The 22367-nt window shown below is 45.4% G+C and overlaps 1 protein-coding gene across 11 annotated transcripts in view; it reads left to right on the top strand.

Annotated features, from left to right (window-relative positions):
- LOC101536302 (phospholipid-transporting ATPase IB) overlaps positions 1-22367 on the top strand; it is a 633219-nt gene that overhangs the window by 493144 nt on the left and 117708 nt on the right. For all 11 annotated transcript variants that reach the window (XM_058670954.1, XM_058670952.1, XM_058670953.1 and 8 more), the window contains one exon: positions 159-266. In XM_058670954.1, the coding sequence (XP_058526937.1) occupies positions 159-266 (108 nt within the window). The remainder of the gene's footprint in view (positions 1-158; positions 267-22367) is intronic.

Below are 22367 nucleotides of genomic sequence, written 5' to 3'. Positions count from 1 at the left end.
GGCTTGCTGGTCACTGAAATAAGGGAGCTACAAACATGGAACTTCCAGAATCCTTCCACTGGGAAGGGCAGCTTGCATGTGGGGCTTCTGTCGCCAGTGGAGTGGGGTGCATCTCCCAGGCCAGCCCGAATCCGTGTCTGAGTGTCTCTTCTTTGCAGTTCAGTCACCTGGCTGTCTGGGGAAGCATGCTGACCTGGCTGGTGTTTTTCGGCATCTACTCAACCATCTGGCCCACCATCCCCATTGCTCCGGACATGAAAGGGCAGGTCAGTGCTACCGGCTGCAAGTGTGTCTCCAAGTGTTAGGATGATGGTGCTGTTCCAGGTGTGAGTTAAGCCAACTTTCTGTGTCTTCCAACAACTATGAACTTGACGAAAGGTTGATGTTACCGTCTTCCAGTAAAATTTTCAGGAGATAACCCAACCAAAGCACGTGGGAGAGGTTATGCAGTCCATGGAAGCAGCATTTGAAAGTTTAAATGTTGTGCAAATTGTTAACATGAATTCTCTAAATGACCTGGCATGTCCCTTTATGCATAATATAACACATGTCTCCCGTATACAGTGTTGCCGTGGACGGTGTGTAGCCCTCAGGAAATCATAGCCGTTTTAGGTCACTAGTATTCTGCTTGTGACATTTTCAGTGGTGATGTGTATGACTGTACTCTGATGTGTGAATAATTGGTCACCTGTAAAAAGCAAATCTAACAGCTCTTGTAGCCAGATCCATCTTCTTGAACCAGAGAAGCTATGACTAAAGGCCTCTCACTCCCTGCAGTGGTTTTATCTTATTTTCTCTTGAGTGATCTGGGTCCAGTGTTTGACCCATCAGCAATGATAAACTGCATCATGGAGTTCCACCATGTCACGGAAAAAGGAACTTGGCAATCCTGTGGGCCAGATCTCCTCCTCAGTGTATACATGAAGCTGTGCAGGTCCCAGTCCTAGTCCTGAGGCCCACCCCACAGCCAACACTGTCTTGGACCCCCAGCCTTTAGGTTTCGGTGCACTGGGCTGGGCTGCCTGGATGTGTTTCCCATAAAGATGAGCTGTGGTGCAGAGCCAGTCCTGTCTAATCCCTTTTTGTGGCTCCCAGACCCTGAGTGTCCTTTAAAATCCCACCATCCTGGTCTTCTGCTCAGACCCAGGCCAGTGTGTAACAGGGCTGGGGCTAACAGACACACTGCATTGAGGCCATTGGTGTGTACGCCCACATGAGCACGACTCTAGGACCAGGGACTGAGGGCAGACCTGTGTGGGAAGTACACAGGGGGCAGAAGCTGGTGGTCCCCTGCCTCAGAATGCAGGTTGCAGGGATGGATGGAGCATGGCAAACTTGGCTGCTGTCCCTGCTTGCCTGAATCTGCAGAAATGAGTAAAAACACCTGCATCGACCCAAATGCATACTCAGCAGCTGCTTCCTGTGAGTACCTCTGGGATGCTGTCACTCAGTTGGTGAACACACTGCAGGGTGTCTAGGACTGCTCCAAACAGGCATGCCAAGGTGTCTTGTGATGGCACCTGTGCGGGTCCTCCAATGCTCTTTTTGCTTTGTGTAAGGAAAGGAGACCCATCCTTTCCAAATCCATGTGCTAGAGGAAATTAAAAAGACATTCAGTAAAGTCAGAAAATGTTATTTAGCAAAATGAGAATTTCCTAACAGAGATTCTTTATGTTCTTCAAGAGTTCATTTCTATTGTAAAGCAATATGGTTCGTCTTTGTACCATAAACTAGGAAGAGGACCTCCTACTACAACCCTAGGAACGAGCAAGGCATTGAGATTATTGGAACACCTGCCATGAGTCCTCTTCCTTCTGGTTCAGGGAGGATCTGCTCTGATCACATTTGGGGGAATTTTAGGGAATCCCTGGCTGATTGGTGTGCAGTTTTCTAAATTATTGGAGAGTTACAGCTGACAAGAGGAGGAGACTGGCTGACAAGCCCCTTCTTGCGAAAGCTGCTCGAGTGTCCTTCCAGAACTGCTCTGTGTTATTTTGGTGCAGAAAAATCATATTCCAAAGCACACGAATTAGGCTGCCTACTGCCTGCTCCTACAGGAGCTTGACTTTCAAACTGCAGCAGGACCAAACTGATCGTGCAGCTCCTAACAGGACACACACCAGGGCAAGACTCACAAAGTGATGTCCGGCTGGTTCCAAGACTGAGCTTCCTGATGAAATTCACACACAGTCACGTACTGCCTGATGACATTTCCATGCACGAAGGCCCACATACACACGGCCGGTCCCATTAGAGCATGTGGTCTACTGACATCATAGCCGTCTGAGTTGGTGTGATATACTCCACAGTTTGCTCTGTGACCAGGATGACAGCACATAACCCACTTTACAGAATGTTGGCTCTGTCGTTAAGTAATGCGCGCCTGTGTTGGAGGATTTTTCAGTTAGAGCTTTGGTCTGCTGCTCCATCCAAGAACAAAGAAAAGATTCTATTAAATCATGGCTTGCCTTTGTGTGAAACTTCCCATTGTTTGACTTCAGCCGGGTCATTTTGGTCATTCTCTTGTTGGGTTGGTTGCTATGGGGCTAACAATAGCTCCGAAGCGGAGCACAGCTCGGGGAAGCTGAGGTGTCCTTTAGGTGCTGAGTGAGAAAGTGAAAGTCATTGGCATACTGCTGGGGTCTGAGGGGGTGATCAGCTACATACACACCAAGAGCTGGGAACTCTCTCTGAGACCAGCTCTGGTCTCCCACACTTGGAAAGGGTGTCAGGAAATGCCACACCTGCTTGCTCCTGCCTTCTCTGCTTTGACTCGGTGGCTGCATTCATTGTTTGAAAAGTGACTGAGACATATATGAAAGCATTTTTGTGATGTTTTTGAAGCATCCCTCAGATGGAGGGGAAGCCTCAAATCTCAGAAAGATTGTATGCTGACCCGGGCAGAGTTGATGTTGTGAGAGAAGGAGAGGGAGCCAGGGAGACTGGGCTCGCCTGCACTCAGCATGGAAGCAGCTTTCTCAGACTCTGCGACAGAGAGGTCCCAGCCATACCCATCCGTTGGTCGGCGAACGCTTAGGAGAGAGAAGTGTCCTGGGGAAGGACTTGTTGCTCAAAAAAAAAAAAAAAAAAAAAAAAAAGGCCAGTTTTCAGAGTGTTTCTAGTAATTTTTTTTAAGAGTTATTTATTTTTGTTGGAAAGGCAGATAGAGAGAGGAGGAGGGACAGAGAGGAAGATCTTCCTTCCGATGGTTCACTCCCCAAGCGGCCGCAATGGTTGGAGCTGAACCAGTCTGAAGCCAAAAGCTTCTTCCAGGTCTTCCATGTGGGTGCAGGGTCCCAAGGCTTTGGGCCGCCCTCGACGGCATTCCCCGGCCACAAGCAGGGAGCTGGATGGGAAGCAGAGCTGCTGGGATTAGAGCCAGCACCCATATGGGATCCCAGCACGTTCAAGGCGAGGACTTTGGCTGCTAAGCTATCGTGCCAGGCCCTCTAGTAATTGTTATAAGCCATTTCTTGCAGCGCTCTGAGCAGTAGATTACATTTTTGTGGATTTTTTGGTTTTGTGTTGTTTTTTGTTTTTTCCCCAAACGAACCCAGTTCTTCTAAGTTCTGGAATGAAGCTAGTGTCTAGTGGCAAACAGCATTTCCTACCCCAGAGCTAGAGTCGCTTTGATATGTTGTGTGTGCTCATCACATCTTCAGCGGCTGAAAAGGTGCATTGTTTCTGCTGGGAATTTCTTTAACTAATTTGATTTCAATATTTCTTTGTCTTTTCCAGTATAGTCATTTGTTTTTTCCTCCAAGGGGGCGATGTAGGTTTCCCTTGAGGGCAGAGGAAGGCGAACAGAGCAGAATTGGAGAGTTGTTCTCACTGTCAAAGCCGCTTTATCTGCCCGACGGCCCCTGTGTGGTTTGGAATCTGAACTCCCACCAGACACTGGGCTAGGAAGTCCCAGTGACCATTTCTGAAATCAAAGAAGTCACCAGCGTGCTTCCTCTCCCGGAAAGAGGCAGCATTGGTGGGATTTAAGGCACACCCTGTTTTTCCAGCTTTCTAGGTCCATGCTAGATCTGTTGTAAATTTAAAACTCAGGTGGTGTGTCCCCTGCTTAGGACCAAAACCCTCAGCTCTGGAAAGCAGGTGAGGATATTTTTTCCATACGGGACCATGTTTCTCTCCCCTACCCCGCCGCTCCCCATAGCATCACCATGAAGCATCCCATTTCTCCATCCACAGTACCGCCAGCCTGTGCTGCAGAGAGGAACAAGGCCAAAACCCCCTCGCTGTCACCCTCCCTGCAGTTGTCTTTGACTCTGGGAGCACCCGAGGCATGCCTTCTTACCTGACCTGGGTTCGTGCCCAGCTACTGCTCTATAACCTTTGACAAACAGCCAAACCTCTGTGGATTTCGCCATCTGCCAGGGCAGAATGAAGTGGCTTCCCCAAAGACCACAATGGAGTATGGTGAAGACAGAATGAGATAAGCTGCTGGAAACCCAAACCCTGCTCTTCTTGTTCCCAGAGTGATAACTGACGTTTGAACTTTTGCTAACAGAATTATTGTCATGACGTAAACTTGCCATGTGTTAAGCCCAGGAATTTCAACGCGTTACATAAGGTGCTAAATGGGGTGCTTCTTAACAAGGGTCATGAAACAGCAGCATCTGAATCATCTGAGTTACTGGCTAAAATGAGACTCTCCACCTCGCAAGCCAGGGCCAGCATGTGGCACATTGGGTCAAGCCACCCACCTGTGATTCCAAAAATCCCATATCAGGGTCTGGGTTCAAGTCCCAGTTGCTCCACTCCTCATCCAGAAGCCTACTAATGCATCTCAGAGGCACATGTGGGAGACTGATGGAGTTCTGAGCTCCGACTTTGGCCCCGACCATCGCAGCAATTACAGCCATTTAGGGAGTGAGCCAGTGAATGGAAGGTCTCTTTCTCTCCCTCCCCGGCTCTCTGTTTCTCTCTATATATCATTCTGCCTTCTAAATAAATGCATATTTTAAGAAATAAGAATAAACCCCCCCCCCCGAAAAAAACATAAGCACTTGTACACCCACTCTCTCACACACACACTCACATATACTCACTCTTAACATACTTACATCTCAGGGTGGAGCGCCAGGTTCTAAAGTTTGATGAATCTCCAGGCAGCCCTTCCCTTTAAAGTTTGAGAACAACTGCTCTAGTATGTCTAAAACATGCCCCCATGGCTATGTTTTCATTAATACTGTATGTTACAGGAGAAGGCGGTGTACCCCGGGCCTTCACAGCTGATGGGCTCTCCAGCACAGGAGTACAGACGTAAGACACAGCTCGTTGCGCTGGTGAGCCCTGGGAGGCAGTTAGCTTTCTAAATAGGGAATGATTCCAGAAGACATTACATCGCTCACCATGGAAAACTACTCCTCCCAACTCTGGTGCTTGTCTTTTAAAGTTCTTTTCATTGCTAGTAAAAGAAGGGGGGAAAAAAAAAAGAAAACAAAACCTTTCACTTCAAAGCTTACAAACTGCTAATTCTGTCTGCGGTGCCAAGCTCCAGGCCTCAGCCAGTTTCTGGCATATGACAGGCCTTTTAATATAGGAACAGACTTACTTCTGGGTTTTATATACATGCTTGTGTATGCGCGGTGCAGATCCCAGTGGACTGGAAGTCAACCGGGAAGGTGCCTAGATTTCTGACATCCTCCCAGCCTCATCGTCTCCTCTGAGTCTTACAGGCAGCTGCTTGCTGGCCTGGGGCTGTGCCAGGTGAAGTTGGAAAGGGGGTAGGGGATGGAGAAGAGGTTGGAAAAGTTGGAAAAGGAAGGGAATTGTCTCAAAGTGTTCATGCTCCAAGAGGCAGATGAAGAAGGGAGAGGCATCACTTTTGCAGCTTGTCTGTGCAACATGGCTGAAGTGTCAGGAGAGAACACATCTCCAGTGTTACCCCAGGGGGCGGAGCTTGGGTGTTTGTCTCCAGCCTCCTTCACCCCTTCCCAAGGGTCCCAGTTACTGTGCACAGAGTGCTGTGACCAGTATACTAGGCCTAGTCCCTTAGGGGAGTCATCTATACCACCCCTCCCTCAGGGGAGAGCACACTCCCCCCGCCCCTGCCACGGGATTGAGTGGCTTGGAAGGGGGAGAGGTCCAAGAGAACTTGTGCTGGAAGGTTCTGGGATACAAGTGTATCCATCACCAAGATGGCCTTCCCTTTTTAGTGGTGTGATTGCTGCTGGGACAATAGGAACTGGCCGAACACAAGGAACAGAACTGCTGGAATAGGATGATAAGGCATAAGACAAGAAGCAATTCTCTTGAGCAGTCATTGAGAGACCACATGAAGCCGACTTCAAAGCCTGGAGAGCATGCTACCTGGCCTTCAGTGTGTAGGGGACCATTCCCAGTACGGGTGTCCCCATGGTTCCCTTCTAGTTACCAGTACATGGTCAACCAAGAAGAACAATAATCTTTCCAAACAGGCTATTTCAGTGTACTTAGAGTCATGGATGACTTCAGGGGTTGTTAAAGAATATCTACAGTAAGATAGTTATTGCTGTTTTAGGTAATAACATTCCGAACACCTCATGTGAGTATCTGATGCTTACTGGAATCATCTTGAATGTTTTCTTTACTTTCTGCTTAAATATGAAATGCTAGCAGCCCTGGTTTCCTCAAGTACCACATTTCAGAAGCCTGCATTGTGGCTGGCGGGCAGTGGTCAGCACTGCCACCTAAGGTAGGAAGTTTCATCAGCAGAGTCCTTATTCTCAGTTTGAAATCATAGCCTGCATTTTGCGTAGCTTTCCTGAGTATTCAGCTTGGCCAAATTATTTGTGGCAGTGCAGTTTACATCTTGGCTTTCAGACTTGCGTATGATGGCTTCTGGGATAGTGGAACGGGCTCATCAGAAGGAATACACCATGTTTCAGGAGGGCATCATCTGAATCAATAACCAGATGAATACAGTTGAGAGGGGATCGCCTTCCTATGCTTCACATTCCTGAGACTCTGTCCACCTGCCTCCAAGTCCCTGCTTGGTGCCTGTCTTCTCTCATGGAGGGCTCCCCTCACCACCAGTCCATGACTTGGGGAATCAACAGAATATGAACAAGACTTTGAATTTTATGGACAGATTCTTCATCATGTGCATTATGCATGTATACACAGTTTTCAAAAACTCTTTTCCGGAGAAATTTAACTTACCAAGTAAATTTAACTGGTGCCAAGGCCGCTATCATGGTGCTGCAGGTTACTGCCTGCAATGCCAGGATCCCATGCTGGAGCACCTGTTTGAGTACCACCTGTTCTGCTTCCCATCCAGCTCCCACTGATGTGCCTAGGAAGGCAACAGAAGGTGTCCTGAGACAATGGGCTCCTGCCCCATTGGGGGAGACCTGGGTGGAATTCCTGTTTCCTGGCACTGGTCTCACTGCAGCCTGGCTATTGTTGACTATTGGGGGAGTAAACCAGAAGTTGAAAGATCTTTTTTTCTCTCGACCTCTTCCTCTCTGTCAATCTGCCTTTCAAGTAAATAATAAATTTTAAAGATTAGTGAAACTTACCTTTAAATTCCACTTTCCACCATCTTCTCATGGTGCCCTTAGGTATGTTTTAAAAATAGAAGCTTTTTTAGGTAGGCTCATCATCTTGTCTCCAGGCAGCAATGGGTCCTGCGCCTTGCTTCAGCCCCTTCTGCATGGCTGTAGGAGCAGCAGAAGCCTTCTGACTGAAGGGACCCAAGTCAGACTTCTTTCCTCTTGCATGCAGATCCTGCCTGTGGGAATGGGGTTGGGATGAAGGTAGCCCCAGTGCCTGTGACATTCACAAATGCATCCTCGGGCTCCTCCAGGTGCAAGAAGCATTTGAGATCCATCTGTGGACTTAATCCTGGAAACTAAGGGAAGCAGGGCACACACGTAACAGTAGGCATTCTGCTCAACAAGCACCATGTGTCAGACAGAGATTTGTATAAGTATTCTGTAAACGTGCAGTTACACATAGTGAAGTAGGCATCATTCAGTAATTTGCTTTCATCTGAGGAGGCTGGGCTCAGAGAGAAGGGACGGGTCCCTTGGTCAAGTGGAAAGCAAGTCACAGGGATGCCCCTCAAGTCTGTGCACCTCTTTGGTGAGTCTACTGTGTTACCATGGAAAGCAGTCAGTTTGATGATGTCTGATGAATGTTAATCACGTGATTGCCATAAAATTTTGCTTTTCTTTCATGTGAAGCAACATACCCTGCCCTATGATAGAATTTCTCAACTGTTACTATCCACTTCGAAGACACCAGCAGGTTAAGTGGGTGCCATGATCTCCTGTGACCTCAAACCACAGCCTCCTCTGATTCCCTAATTTCCCTCACCTCCACCAACTCTCATCCCTACACAATTCTCTCCATTCTGGAAGATTATTTTATTTCACCCTGTTCTTTCCAGGCTGCTGTGTTGATTAGAGGCCAGGCGACACTGATTGTGAGCTATTATTTCTCTCTTTCACTTGGAGATTTTAGTTGCGGTGTTGGCATTCGTCATTCATTCTGAATGTTAATTTTTAAAGTATCTGTCAGCACATTAAAGCACACATTACATGCGAAGTTTGTTTGTAATACTCATGCGCAGTGGTCAAAAGTGCTTCATGTGGTTTTGAAATTTTCCTTTTGTCCCACATGTGGAAGTGTGTCTAGGGGACGCTGCAGCTGATTCTGTGCAGGGTTTATTTCTCCGACATCTGTTGAAGGAGGTGACTTGATCTGACCGCTTAGTGACCATTGATGCAGGTCCTCACCAAGAGGCAACAGGGGGAAGATGGAAGCATTCATTGTGTGCTACAAGCCTGCACCAAGACTTCCGTCTTGTGTATAGATAATTATGCAGAGTTTTCATGATTGTGTCTAAGAGGGCCAAGGCCAGGGCAGCAAGAAGTCTTCCAAGGGTTGTGTTTTTCCAGTACTATTCTTGCCACCAGCACTGTTGAGTATCGAAATGGCCATGGAGGAAATCAGGCGCTTTCTAAATCTGTATGAACTGCTTTATAAATCATTGGCTTTCCTTTGACTAAGGACAGTATGTGCACTTTGATTCACAATATTTTCTATAGTGATTGCAATCTGATTTTGATAAAGGAGGAAGCTGAATGAAGGGCCTGTTTAAAATATGCAGATTCTGGAGCTAGCATTGTGGCACAGTGAGTTAAGCCACTACCTGTGGTGCCAGCGCCTGTATCAGAGTGCCAACTGGCTGCGCCTCTTCCGATCCAGCTCCATGCTGATCTAACTGAGATGGCAGCAGGAGATGGCCCAAGTGGCTGGGCCGCTGTCACCCACATAAGAGATGTGCGTGGAACACCGGGCTTTAGCTTGACCCAACAGACCAGCTGTTGTAGCCATCTGGGGAGTGAACCAGTTGGGGGGGACATCTGTGTATGTGTGTGTATATGTGTGTCGCTCTGCCTTTCAAATGAATTTTTAATGTGGAGATTGTTCTGAGTATGCTGTGGAAGCAAGCTCCGTCCACTACCTAGAAAGGACAGTGACATCACGGTGTCTTCTGCCTGTCCTGGATCCGTTTCCACTGTGATTGCAGAATCCTGGATCCTCCTCTCTCCAAACTTGCTTTTGGATATTGCTGGTTCTGCCTCTACTCCCCACCTCTGTGGTCAGGATCTGCAGCCCGGGGCCCATCCACCAGGTCTCACAACTTGTTCACTGCAGCAATTCACTAAGGAGCTGATGTTGTGTTCTCCTCTGGGCCTGGGAAAAACAATTCAAGGGCTTTTGATGGAAGGGGATGGAGGAGGGGACTGTTATATTATATGAAGATGATGTCAGATTGAGCCAGCAGAGGCCAGGACAGAGAGTGCCTGGCTGAGGATGAAGTGAACCCAATAGCAGTGGCAACATCAAGTTCATTCCTGGATCCAGCTGTGCCTGAAATCAGAACCATCTCAGAACTCTCAGAAACTCACAAATCAATAAATTCCCATTTTTGCATTAGACAGTGTAGATTGAATTTCTATTATCCTGAAAAGCATACTACTGATGAAAAATTAATAGTTCCTGTTACAGGCTTGAAGGGTAAAATGTTCAGGTCTAGTTTACATAGAAGTCTCGCATCCATCCTCCCGTCCCTGGTTATCTTTCCTTCCTCAAATTACAGGAGTAAGACTTCTCTCTGTGACCTTCATCGTATCCCTCCCCTGGCTCACCACCTGAAAACCTGAGGTAGAATATAATTGTTTAAGATGGAGATAGAAGAAAACAGGAGCTCTTTATTATGGCAACCAGCAATTCAGCTGGCGTTGTGACAAATAGTCGTGAGTGGTACTGTCCAGAAGTACAAGGGTGCTTCACAGAACTCATGGGAAAAAGGGCACCATTTTAAAATGCACAGATCTCAGATGCTTTTTGCATCACAATAAGCGTATCTTTTCATCCTATCTTCTCATGAACCTTTTGAATTGTTTTCATTGAATGGGAGACATGTGTGTCATTTCAAGTTATGGTACCCCCATCTAAAAGGAAAACAGGTGAAATTTGTCACTGCAACCAAAAGAAAAATCACTTCAAAATGTCATCAACGTGAAGAGAAAAGATCAATAAGCTATTTTGTGTTCTTCTTCCTATGCTGAGTTTCTGTCCGGAGAGTGTGAGTGTCACGCACACCTCTAGCCCCATGCCGCCTGACTCGGGTGCTCAGTAGCCACATCTGGCCAATGGCCTCTGTGTAGAACAGCCCAGCTATTGAGCAGCAGAAATTTGGGAATTCAGACTCATTTCTCCCAAGGCAGCTTTGCCGCAAGCAGATTCCAGAGGTGGGGAGCACACCTGGGATGAGCTTGGAAAGTTGAAGAAGCCTGCACGTTCAAGGAGTGCTTCACCTAGCCTGTTTCAGGCATTTGCAGTGGAATGGATCTTGGCTCACACCCAGGACTTTCCCTGAAAGTAAAATCTGGGAACAGCTGAGCTGTTAATCTATGGGCTTATTAATTGCCTTAAGCAGAGGTTATAAATTGAGATTTATGAAGTGTGGATCAGACTTCAAGTATTTTATCCAAAATATTGGCTAACATCCCAACCATTTTCTACCAAATGGTAGAAGGAAGAGGTCAGGGCCTAAGACTTTAGTTACATTTATAACATGCTGCAGCCAGTTGAAGAATAAGATTCTAAGCCACTTGAAAATAGGTACAAGTTATTCCTTCCTAATTGTCAGTTGAACCCATAAGTGGCCATTTCTCATTTTAAGTGTTTACTTACTTATTTGTTTTATCTACCTAAAAGACAGAGCAGCAGAGAGAGGGCAGGAAAGAGAGACTGATTAGGAGAGATTTGCCACCTAGTAGTCCGCTCCCCAAATGCCTGCAACAATCAAGGCTGATTCAAGCAGAAGCCAAGAGCCAGGAATTCCATCCACATCTACCACGTGGTGGCAGGGCCCCAAGCAGTTGAACCTGCTGCATCATAGGATGCTTAAACAGGACACTGGGTTAGAAGTGGAGCACCTGGGGCTTCTGTGGTACACAGGTGTCCTGAGTAGTAGCTTAACCACAGCATCCATACCCATAAATGACCATTTCTAAGCAGAACTATTATTTAATTTCTAAGACTGTCTGAACCTCTTATCCTTTTGTCCATCTTGAATTTCAGACCTCCCTACTACATTAGGACAAGTCTAAGCCTATTTGTTTTTTTTTTAACCTCCTTAATATCTCTCCTGCCATCCAGATCAAATTGCATCCAATTCATTTACGCTTCCATCCTGTCTTGCCTGGACTCTTGCGATCTCCCTGTAACTGGCTCTTAGCATCCAATAAGGATCCATTCTGTGGCCAGAATGATATTTCAAAGCACAAATCTAGTATTCCTGGCCTCCTGTTGCCCTCAGGATAAAGTTTGATGTCATTTATACACCCTGGTGTGAACTTTTGGAGACAGATTAGCATAAAATCTATATGAGCAAGTGACTAATACATTAAAGGATCTAGAATTTTTTGTTTTTTAAGATTATTTGTTCAAAAGAGCAAGAAAGAACTTTCATTCACTGGTCCACTCCACAAATATCCTTGGTCAGAACTCAGCCAGGCCAAGGTAGAGCCAGGAACTCCATCCTGGTATCCTGTGTGGGCAGCGTTTCTACTCCCAGCTGCTCCACTTCCCATCAGCTCCCTGCTTGTGGCCTGGGAAAGAAGTAGAGGACGGCCCAAAAGCTTGGAATCCTGTACTTCATGGGAAATCTGGAAGAATCTCCTGGCTCCTAGCTTTAGATCAGCTCAGCTCTGGCCATTGCAACCACTTGGGGAATGAACCAGCAGATGAAAGATCTTTCTCTCTGTCTCTCCTTCTCTCTGTATATTTGCCTTTCCAAATGGAAAAAAAAATAAAATCTTTTTAGAAAAAATAAGTGTGTTCAAAAAGCCAGTAGGACAAACCACACATATTTCCAGTCTAAAGAATGGTAGAACATTTGCAGCTAAAAAAAAAAAAAAATTGTAACCAAATTGCTTTAAGCTTCATAAATAAAACATGTGGTATAATATTCATTGATTATAATATTTGTATAAAAACAGATTATCATATTTCATTCTTTCATTGGAAATATTTCCTTTAGGGTTGATGATAAGGAAAAAAAGGCAAAAATGAAATCAAGGTGGACTTTCTGAGTACCTAATTCCATGATGTATTAAGGTAATTGTTATCATTACTAATGGTTTTATGATGAGTGATAAAATTGAGGGAAGTAACCAGTCCCAGATGACACTAATAGAAGCATCCAATATGGGAAAGCATTTTTTAAAAATTATACTGTTCATGGGATTGGCATTTTAGAATCAATAAATGTAGATCCATAGTTGGAGAGGTTTGGGCAAGAAAATCCCCAGGCATAGAGGTTAGTTAGCAGCTAACCTGTGATGACTTCATGGAAGAGGTGGGAAGTTTGAGGGGACTGTTTGGTGGTAGGTCAGATGCAGGGGTAATGGGGTGGAAGTGGGACTGCTGTCCAGGATCACAGAGTACCTTGGAACAGGCTTAAAGAAATGGGTGGGTCTAGCCTTGGGAGCTGAACTGTAGTAAAGGATTTAATGTCAAAGTGGTATTAAACAAAAAGAAAATGTTTAAGATTTGCAAGGTCCATGATGGACTGTGACTATCAGTGGCTTCTTCAATGACCTAATCGAACTGGGAGGGATGTGACTGGCAGCGATCCATAACTGGAAGACTATTAAGACCACTTGAGCAAGTATCTCAGCATGCCCCACATCTGGGACCTTGGGCGGGTGGGAGACTGGGTGGGGATTCTCCCTCAATATCCCCCTTCACCTCAGATACATAAATAATATAATAATTAAAAAAAAAATATATATATATATATAAAAGATTTGCAAGGTCCCCAACCCAACATCTTAATGGGAATAAAGAGAAAGCAGTAATAACGTGGTTGTATGTCCAGTAAAACCAATAGAAACAGGAGGCGGATGGAGAGGAAAAGAAAGAAGACAGTGACGCTGGAGAAGTCCAGCGTTGAGGTAGCATGACCTGAGCAGAAAAGCCAGGAGCATCTCTGCAGGAAGCGACAGGTGCACCAGGGGCCTTCCTGGATAAGGTATTGGGGGACGAATACAATTGACTGAAAAAAATCCTGTGACAGTTAAATCAGAGTTTCACCTTTTTATGAATAATGTGGAAAGAGGAATTCTTAGAAGGTGGTTGATGGGTTTTTATTTGATGTACCTTTCTGACTGTTCCGTACTTTAATATGAATAGAACAAAGGGGAAAAGTGCTTATCTGGCTGCAAAAAAAATTTTTTTTCAAAAACAAATCCTTCCACTGTTCAAAGGAAATTAAGTATTGCACTGGGGCATTAGAAAGTTTTCTTTCTGATTCTAAATGAGATTTAAAAATCATGGTTTGGGGGAAAGAGCTCGTTATTGCGGGAATATTTTGTTTTGAACAGGAAATATAAAATCAAGATGTAACTTTTGATAATTAACAAAATTGTCTGCTTGGGGACTTGTTCATTAAAAAAGAAAAATGAATCCTTTCTTATTTTTCCAGTGTTTTTAGTGGTTCAAATATAATGGAATAACCCAATGAAGTAATAGTCTCATATGCAGCAGAAAGTAAATTTGATTTGAGCATTTTATGGAGTTCTGACATAGGTTATCTTGGTGAACAGATACGACTTTATCCTCAAATACTTTTTTTTTTCCTAGAAAAGTAATCACTTTTTATTCCTTGGTGTAATTTATGTGTCTGCCAGAATTGGGATTTGTCCATCTAAAATATGGAGGTTAGCTATTACTGGTTAATAAGAGTTCATTTTTGCTTTCTAAGATCCTGATAGGGTAAAGTTCACTTCCACCTTTAAAACTCTTGACTAATCAAGCATTGTGCTGGAAGCTGTGCGGTGTGTGAATTCTGGAAATGGACTTCCAGCTTCCTGGAGAGCTGTTTATCGTCACTCATTGTGTGTGCCCTTTGCTTTTTTGAAAGCTAGCTCTGTATTGCCCTTCTTTGAATGCCTCCTGCCCTTTCCACACCCTGCCCTTACCTGCCTGATGGTAGCTCTTCTCTTTATAGAGCAAGTACCTTTCTAGGCGTCTGTGTGTGGCTTCTAACCTATTTTCCCAACAAACTCCTCCTGAGCCATTTGCCACCCAGATCACCATCATTATGAATTCTGAAACTATTTTGTAACTTTCCACAAACCTCCACAAATGGCTTGGAAACTGGCTGTGATCATTAAGGACTTATTAAGGATGCTGCTCACTAGGTTTAATTGCTGACCAAGGGAAAATGCTGCTTTCCTAGTGCTTGCTAACAAGAACCTGTATGTTAAACAGAAAGAACACCCCCCTACAGAACTGAAATCATGAATCAGCCTGGATGTCGCCCAAGAAAATAACCAAATTTCTGTATCAATTATAAACCCAGATTAACAGTGTAACCACTGACTTCCATTCAATGTTGGGGAAAAGTGGGAACACTTATGCTGTTGCACAGTAGGTTAAGTGTCTGCCTGTTGAGTGCCAGTTCAAGTCCTACTGCTCCATTTTTGGTCCAGCTCCCTGCTGATGTACCTGGGAAAGCAATGGAACATGGCCAAAGTCCCTGGGCCAGTGTACCCCCTATAGGAGACCCAGAAGCAGCTTCTAACTCCTGGCTTTGACCTGTCCTAGCCCCAGCTGTTGCGGCTATTTGAGGAGTGAAAATGCCTTTCTCTCTCCCTGTTACTCTGACCATATATGGTTTCAGGTGTGCCTTTCAGATGGGAAACCACTTAGGGACTATTGTACAGTGAACAGCATTCAGGAAGTGCTTAAAGAAAGGTGCAGGCGGAGGTGGGGGATTAGATACCCTGGCCATGAGATGCCTTTCCAGGGGGGCCTGTTCTTAGATCAGCCCATCCATGCTCCATATAAACATTTTGCTGTGGCCTGTCCTGCTCACGGGGCAGCCTGTCCGTCGGATACAAAATATCTATAGACAAATCAGATAGATAATCCTAAAATCAGAACTCCACTACATGTAATTATCCATAATATTTTCATTTCTGAAGCAGCTTAAATAATAATCTTCCACTTATTTGTGCTTCCAGAAAAATCCAAAAGTCAACCCATAGAGGGTTGTCTTTTGGCAAATGTGCTTTATGCAAAGTAGTCACATGTTCCATCTGATGAAAAAGTGTCATTTCTCTGTTGAGAAGCAACCAACAACAGAAGGGAAGAGGGGGAGTGTGTGGTTAGCATTACTTCATGGTGTAGATGCTCACAATGGTGTTTTCACCTTGAGTGAGTCAGATACTGAGTCCAGGGTGGTTGTTCCCACTTCCATCATCCTTGCAGTGGGTCCCTCAGAGTAATCAGATAAATCCTGGTTTTACACCAGCATTTAGGCCCTGTGAAGATCTTTCTAGAACATATTAAAGCCAATTCATATAAATCTGCTGGGGGAACTTTCTGCAAAATGGAAATGGTATTGTTAAGTCCCAGTTGTTCCCTTCTCAGGAGCTACTGTTTATTGTTAGAAACTGCGTGCTCTAAATGGAAAAGGCCGTCTCACCCAGACTTGTGCGTTCCCCAGAGCTATTCAGTGTAAGTTAATCTTTTCAACAGAAGCAGCCAACTTCTCTGGCAAAAGAATTTGCAGTCTTTGTGGTTTCAGTAAAAAGGTGGCTCGTTTTTCTGATTTCTTGATGAACTGTATTTCATGATTAAATTTAATCTTTCCTCAGAAAAAGTTCTCTAAATCTACTTCTCTGAACAAAATTCAGCACGAACGCCTTTTTCTATTGAAACAGCCAAAGACTAGGTTTGTGTGGACCTGGGCAAACAGTTTCAGGTCCAAGTTTAAGGATATTTGCTGCTGGAAATATTATGCATATTCTTGTCCAGGAAGAACAAAATCCAGAATGTTGATGCTGGGTTTAAAATATATGAATTTACTCTCTCTTGTTTGAGGAGGTTTTTTTTTCCCCCTTGCCCTCTTTTAAATCCTGTTCTAAGCTTGGTAGAATATGGAAGGATTTTTGCCAGGTATAACTAGCAGGGGCACAAATGTGTTAATACACAGGAGATCTATGGGTTTCATTGTAGTGACCTCAGAAAACATTGCTGGCACTCTGACTTTGGCAGAGCTTGCAGGAAATTCCTCATTGGCCTGCCCAGTGCAGTAAACAGACCTCCTGCATCTCGCCATATCCAGACCCAAGCTTGTCATGGGGCGTTGCTTTAGCTTTTTGTGTAAAAGTTAAGGGTCCCAGCATTGCTATTCCATGCTTTCTTTAGCTCCCAGGCTTTGGAATTCATGTAGGACTCAAGATTTCATTTTTCTGTGTTCCTCAAGCATGCAGAAAAGGTAGATAAGGTGAACACATCCCCTGTGGAGAAAGAGAAACAAATATGTACGTATATATATCTACACACATACATATATACACACAAAAAAACTTTTATATAATCATGTATGGACTTTTATGGAATCACGAAAATGTACATAGTATTTTTTCTTGTCCCTATTCTCTAAACAATACAACATAACAACTATATATAGGGCCCTTACGTCGTATGAGGGTTAAGTGATGTAGAGATGCCTTGAGGTGTACAGGAGGACTAATGTGGATTTTATGCCAATGCTGTGCTATTTTCTTAAGAGACTTGACCATTTACAGATTTGGGTAGTAGGCATGAGAGGGAGTTCTAGAGCCAGTCCTCCAGGGAGACCAAGGGACAAGGATGTGCCTTCCATGACACCAACTTGATCCAGAAAACCAGAAGTAACCATCTGCCTTTTCCCTAGGGAAGTTGTTTACTGTGTCCACTGCAAGTAAATCCTTAAAGCAACCTTGCTACTCTTAAGCATGGTCTGCCACATGAGCAGTAAGAGCATTAGCGTGTTAGAAATACCGAATCTCAGGGCCGGCCCAGAGTGGCTGGGCTGCAGCCTGCCCATTGGCTAGAGCACCGGGTAATCATAGAATATTAAAGGTGGACAGGTCCGGTGTTGCATGCCAGGCCACCGGCATGCCTGAGCCCATTCCAGGAAGAGCGCCATGGGAGGGTGTGAGTGAGAAAGGCCGGCCACGGGGGCAGAAAGAAAGGCGAGCTGGGAAGACATCGGCTGAGTTAAATTATGCTCATTAATTCAATTTGAGGCAGGAATGTGTGTAAATAAACGCTGGCAGCTGCAGTGGCTCCACTTCCTGCAGGGCTGGGACCGGAATGCAGGGGCCAAGGAACGCTGGAGACCTAACTCCCTAACTCGCATGGGGCAGATAGCCGTGTAGCCACGAGATAATGATGGAAAAGATGGTATTATCATGATCGCATTAGGAAGGTTTAAAATGCAGAGCTGAGTGCCAAAGCCAGTGCAACTGGAGAGGCTGCATTAGCACAGATAAAATCTTCATTATTTGAACAGGTTAAGTTTAGGTGACTCCTTCTCTTTTATTTTTTTTTCCCCTCCTTTAAATCGATACAGATCGGATTTCCCTGGGGTTGAAGTGAATAGCGAAATGCCATGGTCATCCTCAGCCAGCAGCATTTCCAGATAATCTATTCGCATCTGCTTTTTCCCATACAAAAATGTGTCCAGGAGAAGTAGGAAAGGGAAACTTAAATTGTATAGGTTCACAACAAGTCCATTGCGCCAACAACCTGTAAAATGCTGGTAGGTTTACTTTTTGGCACTTCGTATTTATGAACTGTTTTGGAGGTGAGTGAGGTCATAGAAAAATGCATATTATGGGGGGAAAACTGCATGGATTTAAAACAATTTTTTGTACCAAAATAATCTTATCTTTTAATTCCTATTTTCTGTGAACATTTTGAGCTGCCTTCATATTGATTAAATGTCATGTGGCTTGCTGGGCTAAGATGTCTGCTTAAACATTAGAAGGTGGTTCTCATTGAGCTGTCAGCTTTCAGAAGCTCACGGGATATGATTTACTCCAAAGACATATCTGTTTCCCAGCTCAAAAACTAGTCCTTTGTCTAATCCTTTGTCCCTACTCACTCATGAAATGACTGTGAAAGAGAGGTATTCTTTTCGTTTTATCTGGAAATGTTTTCCTGCGCATGTGCCTGGGATGGTGGTGGTGATGTTGATGATGATGATGGTTGCTAACCAAGTGCTGGACATTTCATTGAGTGCTTCCTACGTTGAATCTATTGTATGAGTCCTGTTCTGTGCCAGAAACAAGATCCTAGAGCTGCTAACAAACCTGCTCCAGGTCTGACAGCAGGAGGGGGGCTGAGATGTGGCCTCCGGCTTCCACAGGTTCTGGAATAGGAGCCATTCCCCCCTCACTGTCCAGCAATAGCTTCTCTGAGAACCACTCTCGTACCACCCTCACCAGCATGCAGCATGCCTTCTCCAAACCCTCAGAGCGTGTTGCCTGATTTTATTAAGGGAAAAAAATTATGAAAGTTCCCTATGTGTATAAATCACTCCCCCGCCCCGGGATTTCAGTAACTTTCTAGAGGTCGCTGGCACAGAATAGGTCGTCAGTGAACAGCAGCTCATTCCTCCCTGCATCCTCATTCCTGTGCCTTGCGTGGGTGAGAGGTGACCTGACTCTTCCAACACAGAGTTAAAGTCCTGGGGCAAGGGAAGAACGCTTGTCCCTTGGCCACCTTCCAGCTTCCACGAGCAGGCAAAGTCCTCCCCTCTAAGCATCAGCAAGTAAAGTCAGAGGAAACATCTCCACTGCACAGTCTGCTGAAGCCAGTGCACGTCCTGTTGACATGGGTGTGGCCACATGTGTAGAGCCTGGGAGCTTGCAGTCTTGCAGGTCCTTGAGGCTTTCATGGACCTTGTTGCCTCAGAGTTGATTTGCAGTCTGAAGGAGAAGGGCAGGAAGCAGAGCAAGGCTCTAGTTATTTCACCACTTTTGTGCAGTCTTTCCAGGGGCCCAGGAATGAGAAGCAGACTTTCTGAGCTTGGCCATCGAACCCATCTTCTTTATCCCTCATCGCTTGCCATGACGCCTTGGAAGGGTTAGTGGAGGCACAGTGGGGCACCTCACCCTTGTCTTTCATGAGTATCCATCTTCCAGAAGTTCCTGAGCCTTCAACAGGCCAGGATGGATCTCTGTTCTGTTCTCAATAACAACAGTGCCACACAGGATTCCACAGGCCTGCACTGGTCCCTGGGGAGCCAACCTGAGAGCTGTAAGAGACTTGCAGGTGGGGGAGTCATGTCAGGATTTCATTCTCCATCTCTCACCACCCACATGCCCGGCTCCCAGCTATCCAGGACCGAGTTCTTTTAATGCAGTCCTTGCCATCCTTCCCTCTATTTTTACTGGTGTCTTCCAGCCTCAGAAGCTCATTAACAAGCTGTCAGCAGGCAGGCTGTGAGAAGAAACGAGATCATTCCAGAATCAGAACCTGCCTTGACTAGTGCTTCCTGTTGGCTTCCTTAGCAAGAGGAAGCGAGTTTTGTGCCTTAATTTCTGGGGCCTGGTCGCGATGAGTCCTCTTTCCTTGTCAACTTTTCCCCTAGTGCCAGCAGTCTTGACTGTTGTGCACTCCGCAGTTCTTGCTCCCCTCTTGGTATCAGACCTTTCTAAGCATGCCTTGAAACTTGGGGTGTTGGAGGAAGGGGCCTAACCCAGAGTGGGAGAGCAGAACTTGATTTCCTTATTGCCGCTTCCTCCCCTCCCCTTCGGCCTTGGTGATTTGGCCTTCTGTCTTGAACCATCTTCCCTAATCCACAGAGCCTCTTCTTCATCTCCTCTAGCTTCCTTTACTCACTGTGGAGCTCACAGGGAACAAGAGAACTTGGCAGAGAGGAAAGGGATTTTTTTTTTTTCTGTGACCTTTTTGGGACTCACAGGTGCTTATTCTGTCCTGCTGTTGTGTCTGCTTCCAACTTTGGACAGGACTCACTTGGCTCAAGCCAATCTAAAGATCTGTCTCCTGTCTTCATTGGCTGTGTTTCTGCTGTCCCTCACTGCTTCATTGCTCCATTCTGGTGACTGGCATGCTCTGTGAAGGGTCAGGATTAGGTCTGGGATGGCTTGGGGACCATTGCTTCCCTTCCCAGCTCATTCACAGAGTCAGTGGGGGCTGGGATGAAGAGTCTACAGCAGGCTGGAGAGATTAGCCTTGAGCTGGAAAGATCCTGCCCCACTGTTAGTGATTTTGCAGCTTGCTTCCTACTCAACTTCATAGTCTCGTTTCTCTTCTAATTAAACAACATAACCTGACATTACGGGAATCCAGTTGGAGCAGGGTATTTGTGGAGCAAGGATACTGTTCCTCTCTGAAAATTAGTCTGTTAGGCAGCCGCTTTTTAATCGTGTGTTTATTTACCTTGACTCACAATTCTCTCTTGTATTGGGTAATCCGATATCAGTGTAGAGCAACTAAGATTCCGACTGAAGGAAGGCATCTTGTAAAGAAAAGCAAAGGGAATTACGCCGTGAAAATTTCAGAGAGGAGCTGGATAAAAGCCTACCCAAGAGGAAGTGGAGAATTAACTGAGAAAAGGGCTCTGCTGGGGTGGGGGGGGCTCTGCTGGGAGCCCTGCCGACCTCCAGTGTTTTCAGGTGTCATCTGGTTTACACAGAGATTTTTCCCTCCAACAATACTGTCATAACGAAGTTTGAAGTTGGCAGGCAATGTGATTCTTCCTTGCTAGAAAGTGTATTTTTTTATGTATCTGCGACTCATCCAAAATAACATTTTAAGTTTTCTAAATTACGTATTACTGTACCTGTCCCCACACAACCTTTAAAGAAAAATGGGAACAGGAGAATGGTGGTGTTGGAATCAAGTGCAAAATTCCTTCTGGAAGTTCTTGGGAAATGGATGTAAGGGTTGCCTCCTAAGAGGCAACTTTATTTTCGTGCAAAAAAAAAAAAAAAAAAAAAGAGAGAGAGAAAGAAGAAATCCATGCATACTTTTCCTGAACTTTCTGAAGATACCTGTATTGAATGGATTTCCAAAGGTTTTTTTCACCCCAATGATTTCTTTTTAAAATCAGCTTTCCATGAACTTTTTGTAATGTGCTCATATTCACTCCAGATTGGAATCATAAATCCCAGTTAGCTCTTGTTCTGGGCCATCCTCAGTGCAAGTGGTGGTATTGTGCTCCTTCCAGACGTGGCTGCCTGTGTTTTGAGAGTTGTGTGCCTCTGTTTTATACACAGTGCCCACCGTTTGTCAGCTCCCCTATTTTTGGTCATTTCTGCAAGTGCGGTCTGTGTTTTGTAAACAGGTCACTAAATCCAGCCGAGAGGTGTGAAAAACAGCTGCTGCCACACGCGGCCTAACACACGCCACATGTGCTGGCTGCCAACCACATGCAAGGGGAGACCGCTGGGGCTCGACTGTGTGGGGTGGAGCCCCTCCCGAGGCCACTTCCAGTGGCGGCCAAGCGTTTCTCTGTGCCATCTGGTAGCTGCTCACTAACAAATAGGCACCAAAAAAAGAGACGAGCAGAGACTTTCTGCACGAGGGTGGGACGGTGAGGCTTATAAAATCCAGCCCCTTTGTATTGTGTGGGATTTATTGCCATTGCCAGTTATCATTTGCAGAGTTTATAGATTTGCCATGGAAAGCGTCATCAACTCGGACACACAGTTGATAAACCAGCAGACATTGCATGCCTTCCTGGGTACCAAAGTCCATAATGTTTACATAGTGGACACATCCATGCTATATGAACCTTTCATTCAATGTGCTGAGCGTTCAAGGTAACTTAGGATGGTAGAGGTGAGGATGGTAGTTACATCTGGCTGCCAGGAGGATGAGTAGGAAGCGGAGTGGGCACGAGGAGGCTTTTGCTACAAGTTTCAGGTCCTTGATTGAAGTGCTGTGTCTGCCAGTGGAAAATCTTTTGAGAGTGTACATTATGTGTGCTCTATTATGAGACTACTGCAAAAACACCTTGGCTGGCAGGACTGAAAGAGGTTTGT

Source organism: Ochotona princeps, chromosome 12 (assembly GCF_030435755.1).
Source record: "Ochotona princeps isolate mOchPri1 chromosome 12, mOchPri1.hap1, whole genome shotgun sequence".
NCBI lineage: Eukaryota > Metazoa > Chordata > Mammalia > Lagomorpha > Ochotonidae > Ochotona > Ochotona princeps.
Note: the sequence above shows the minus strand (reverse complement) of the source record. Positions and strands in the feature narration are given on the sequence as shown.